The sequence below is a fragment of the Notothenia coriiceps genome, unplaced genomic scaffold (assembly GCF_000735185.1).
Source record: "Notothenia coriiceps isolate Sejong01 unplaced genomic scaffold, NC01 NC01_scaffold00037244, whole genome shotgun sequence".
NCBI lineage: Eukaryota > Metazoa > Chordata > Actinopteri > Perciformes > Nototheniidae > Notothenia > Notothenia coriiceps.
In genome coordinates, this window is record NW_011369945.1 from 4,958,872 (window position 1) to 4,964,249 (window position 5,378).

Sequence of the window (5,378 nt, forward strand, 5' to 3'; positions counted from 1 at the left end):
AATGTGTTTCTTTATTTAGCTTGCCTCAAAAGCCTTGCAGTGTAAACAAGAGTGAACAATACTTTTAAGAGGGTGACTAGAGAAGGATTTCTAGATACTTCAGTGTAACCAGTGTGTTACTTCCGATCGATCTGTTTNTTTCTGACACTCTGGGTATTTGTAAATGTTGAATTTGTAAATATGATATCCTCTGTTGTTTGTTTGTTTGTTGTTTTTATGTTTCATGTGGAACTAAATGATGCAGATCTCCCTTGTAAATGAGATCGATGATCTCAAGGGACCAATCTGTCTAAATAAAGGTTTGAAATGAAATGAAATGAAGTTACTTCACCGTCGGGGGTCCCGCCGACTCAAGTCCCTTCTCAAGTCCCCTCTCTGTTGGTGGTCCTGCCAACTCCATGTCCTGTGTCGTTGGGGGTGCCACTGAGGGTCCTGCCAACTCCATGTTCTGTTCCATTGAGGGCCCAGTTGACACCATGTCCTGTCCTGTTGGAGGTTCCGTCGACACCTGTTCCCCCAGGTTTCCTGCCAACACCATGTCCTGTCCTGTTGGGGGTCCCGCTAACTCCTGCTCACGGTGCTCCTGTTCTGCCGGTGGCTCCACCGGCTACTAACTCTGTCCTGCCGGGTGTCCTGCCGACATCCAGATCCTATTCTGCCGGTGGTCCAGTCAGCCACGAACGCGGCCCGTCCTTGTGACAGGCTCCCAGACTATGCCCGCCGTGGCCTTAGCCGCTTCTCTGCCTCTGCCGTGCCCCCGGGCCGTCTGTCCGATTCCCTCTCCTCAAACTTTGCCTTGCCACCGGGCCGTCCGCCCGAGACCCCCTCCTTGAACTCTGCCTTGCCCCTGGGCCGACAGCCCGAGAAGGGTCTCGGGCTGTCGGCCCAGGGGCAAGGCAGAGTTCAAGGAGGGGGTCTCGGGCGGACGGCCCGGTGGCAAGGCAAAGTTTGAGGAGAGGGAATCGGACAGNGAAACAATTATTTATAATCCAGAATTCAATTTTTATGTAAAGATTGGAGCAAAGAAGTTAGCTAATGGTAGCCACCATGTATGCAGCTTCCGGTTTTGGCCACGCGTCACTCTCACTTCTTATTTGTTCATGTGTTGGTGTGTGTAGAACTTCCCCTCGATTCCATTGGCTCTAGCGGTTATAAAGAGATTTCATTCGTCAAAATCGACCAAGGGGGGCCAGAGATATGGAAAATCCACCCAAATGACCCCAGAAGTGTTTTTTTTGTGCTAAATCTCTCTAAAAAGGTCAAATATCACTTGTTTTGCATCAATCTTGATACAAGGTACTTATTATATGTTGTACTTTGGATTCCTAAAGCTTTTAGTCTACTAACCCATCATCCAAGGGTAGTTTTCAATCTGAATTTTCTTTAAAATAAAAAACATCTATATTGATTCTGACTCTTCTACATCTAACTCACAGGTTTATCATAACTTTGAGAAAAAAGATTATTAATGTAACCTTTTTAGAAGGGAAGATATGGTCATTTGTTCTGGGAATGTCATTTTCGAGCCTGAGACCTGAAAAACAGGCTCAGTGCTTAACAGGTTAAAAGTTGTAAAATGCGCTTAAAGCTGAACCCAGAGTTAATTTCCCTCCTCTATTAATTGGATTGAGCCAATACCAGATTTGAAACTGCCATAAAGAAGCGGATTGGAGGCTTGGCTTTAGCATTTGTGCATGTGCTTTTGTAACCCCGGTGTAGTGTCCCCTCGGCAACAGACCACTCAGAGCTGGTGATTACTTCAGTCCATTTCCATACCTGCATTTCAATGGACAACATGAAATGGCTGCGTTTCTCAACAGATCCTCACACGGTATATAAATCTCCTTTACAAAATAAGTGTCCAATAATCAACAACACAACAATGATCGTATAGTGGTATTATAAACAATGTGAAACATTAAACATAAACAAACTGGTGTACAAAACTCACATACCTGCATGTCAATTGACAACATAAAATGGACACGTGAGCTGCGTTCTGTTGGAGAGATAGCACCACGCTCACGTTTGCCTATTAGCTCAAATTAGCTATTGATGATCACATTAATAAATCATATAACACAAATAGCCAATCACACAAAAAACATGTTGTGAGCATTAAACGACTAACATTAAACTAAACAAACACAACGTTATTGTCCTAATAAAATAATAACATACCATTTTGTCCACCGACATAATACAATAGCACCTTACTCTCAACAGATCCTCACGCGGTATGAGACTCTCCCACAATCCATTGAGGTAACAAAGCTACAGTAATGCAGGCACGCGTTTGTAACACCAGATGGCGTAATTCTCCAATTTAACCCGGATTTTACACCAACCTTTATAACTCTGTTACACTTTGTTTTTAAATGCCGCCTTTTCCAAAAAACTGCCTTTTTCAGCTTTAACAATGTTCTCTTTATCAATTCCACATCAATAAATGATCATCTCATTGTATCAAAACAAATACAAGCTTTTTGCATGGAACCAGTGCATATTGTTAACAAGCTCATCTGTAGGGAACATTACCGCCAATGTGTCAGCGAGTGACCCGCCAGATGACGGGAACACGCCCATCCTGATTGGCTGCCTGGTCACCATCATCCTGCTGTTAGTCATCATCATCGTCCTCATCCTCTGGTGCCAATATGTCTGCAAGGTGCTGGAGAAGGTGAGCAGATTAACCACTGAAGAAGAGACAGAGGATAATGGAAGTTGATTTTGATTTTAGTAAACAGGTGGTGAATGCTCAAGCTTCAAACCTATTTTGGATGACCTTAAAATAAAATAAAATAATTTTCTACAGCGTTGTTATGTTTGTATGTTAATGACAAACACTGAAAAAACTGAAACAATGACTTTAATTAAATGTATTATGTCAACAGATTTCACATAACTGTATTGGGTTATTTATACAAATAAAAAAAAATGGAAATGGAAAGGCAGCTTTTTAAAACCAAAGGTTCCTAATCAACCTCTTCCCTTGAATTTGAGCATTGAATATGGAGATTTTCTACATGTTCTTTTTCTTTTTTAACTTTCTCCTCCTTCAGGCTCCACGTCGGATCCTGGACGAGGAGGTGACCGTCAGGCTGTCGTCCTGCAGTGACACCATCATCCTGCAGACCCCCCCTGTGCCCCCTCGCTCAGGCCACGCCCCCACAGGTACACTACAAAACATTTGGAGTATCATGGTCATTTTATTTCATTTAATATTTTATTTGGCAGGGACAATGCACAGTAATGAACACTTAAAACATTCAAATGTGTCAAGCGTAACAGTGCCAGATTTAGCTTTGTACTAATTTCCATCCGTAGTCCCTCCCTGGTCAGATTTGTAGTGATCATATTTTCATATACGTATTAAAGATCATATATAAATACAATTAATTACAAATAATCATTAGTATTATTATTTGTAGTGTTATTATATATATTGTTATCACCATTAATAATGATAATAAGGTAATTGTGCTATTGGAGTTATGCATATTTTTATGTTCATAAAAAACATTTTTTTTTCACAAAAGGCTAAACAGGATATAGGCAATAAAAAAATATGTTCTTTGGATTTAAATTGATGTTTTTTCACTTCAAACACCAAATTGACTAATTTGATGATGATTTTTTTAATATTTAACAACATTAAAGCCATTAGTTAATCGAAATTGCTCCTGGATTATGTCCTGCACAAAAACACTGCTGATTTTCAAGTCCAAAGTAGAAACATATAAAGTCACTTGCTCATCAAAGTGACGTATGATGTTTTCATGGACATATGTTGTGTATATAAGAATTGTATGGTTGTCTCTGTCAGAATTTGAGGAAAGGTAGGGCCCAAATGCAGTTTAAAAAGGGAGAAGCAGGTTTCAAAGGGTAACAAAAAGCGAGCTTTATTTCAGAAAGCCTATGACAAAAGAAAAGCAGGAACAACTTAACATTACCAAATCAGGGGAGCACGAGTAAGGAATCCAGGACCAAAAACTTCAGGGACAAACATGAAGCGTGACGTGAAAGGAAAGACAACAAACCGACATGGAGCACAGGGGAAGACAAGACTAAATACACAGAAGGGAAGACACAGCTGAGCAGGGGAAGCAGAAACACAAGGGTAACAGGTGAACACAATCAGACAATTAGACACAGGAGGAAAAACACAGGAAGGAAGACAAGACACAGGGAGAACAGCATTTAAAAAATAAAACCAAGACAAGACAGACAAAACTAAAATCGTGACATAACCCCCCAACCCTCAAGAGACGGATTCAAGATGTCCCTTAAAACAAAACAATATCCAACATTCCAGAAGGGTGGGAGTAGGGGGTCCGGAGGACGGGTTTGGGCTGACAGCCCGGGGGCACAGCAGAGGACCCGGAAGGGGTCTCGGGCAGACGGCCCGGGGGCAAGGCAGAGGACTCGGAAAGGGTCTCGGGCTGTCGGCCCGGGGGCAAGGCAGAGGACAAGGAGGGGGTCTCGGGCGGACGGCCCGGTGGCAAGGCAAAGTTCGAGGAAGGGTGAAGGCCACAGCGGGCGAACTCAGGGGGCCGGGCACGAGGGAGAAGGCAGCGACTGGGAGAGTCAGGGGACCGGGCTTGAGGGCGAAAGCCAGGGAGCCGGGCTTGAGAACGGGAAAGACAGAGGCGGGACAGCTCCGGAGGACTGCGTACGCCACAGTGGGAACCCTCCGGTGTCCGCTGGATCGCCCGAGCAGGAATACTGGGTACGGTAGCAGGAGCAAGACATGAACCAGTGTGGGCCGGACAGGAACCCTGGACGGAACATGGGCTGGTGTCAGTGGGACCCTGGACGGAGCAAGGGCTGGTGTCGACGGAACCTCGAACAGGACAGGACATGGTGCTGGCAGGAAATTCGCATCGTGGATCGGGACTTTCGAACAAGATTCGGAGATCTTTGAAAGGACCCCAGACCGGACCGGAACCCTCCGGGCGTCTAGGAGGCGCGTTCCAAAGACCCTCTACGTCCGTCCTAAGGTCGGTCACGAGGGTCGTCGAGGTCAAGGTCGAGGGTCAAGGCCGGGGGTCGTCGGGTACAAAGACTCCGAGGGTGATGACCGAAGGGCCGGTCGGGGGGCACAGGACAGCCGCATGGCCAGCTGAGGCAGGAAGAAGTGAGCCCGGCTGCGTTCAGGGAGGGCGAGCCACCAGGGCGGTTGAGACTACAGGGAAGAAGTAGCCTCCAGGGCCGGCAGAGTTCAGGTCTGAGTACGGCTAAAGATACACGTGTGAGAGAGGATATAAGACCAGCCAGGTCGGACTCTGGACAAAGCACTAGATACGGTTGAGGTACAGGACAAGGCAACTCGCAGGTCGGCCTGGGCGACAAAGCAAGCCACCAGGGTGGATGTGGCA

At 45.4% G+C, this 5,378-nt stretch overlaps 1 protein-coding gene across 1 annotated transcript; it reads left to right on the forward strand.

The window, feature by feature from the left end:
• Window positions 1-1,723: 1,723 nt before the first annotated feature.
• Window positions 1,724-3,843, forward strand: LOC104965213 (discoidin domain-containing receptor 2-like). The gene is made up of 4 exons (XM_010794173.1): window positions 1,724-1,831; window positions 2,529-2,680; window positions 3,063-3,174; window positions 3,827-3,843. Exons 1-4 carry the CDS (start codon window positions 1,801-1,803, stop codon window positions 3,841-3,843), a joined length of 312 nt encoding a protein of 103 aa, XP_010792475.1. The 5' UTR covers window positions 1,724-1,800.
• Window positions 3,844-5,378: the final 1,535 nt, after the last annotated feature.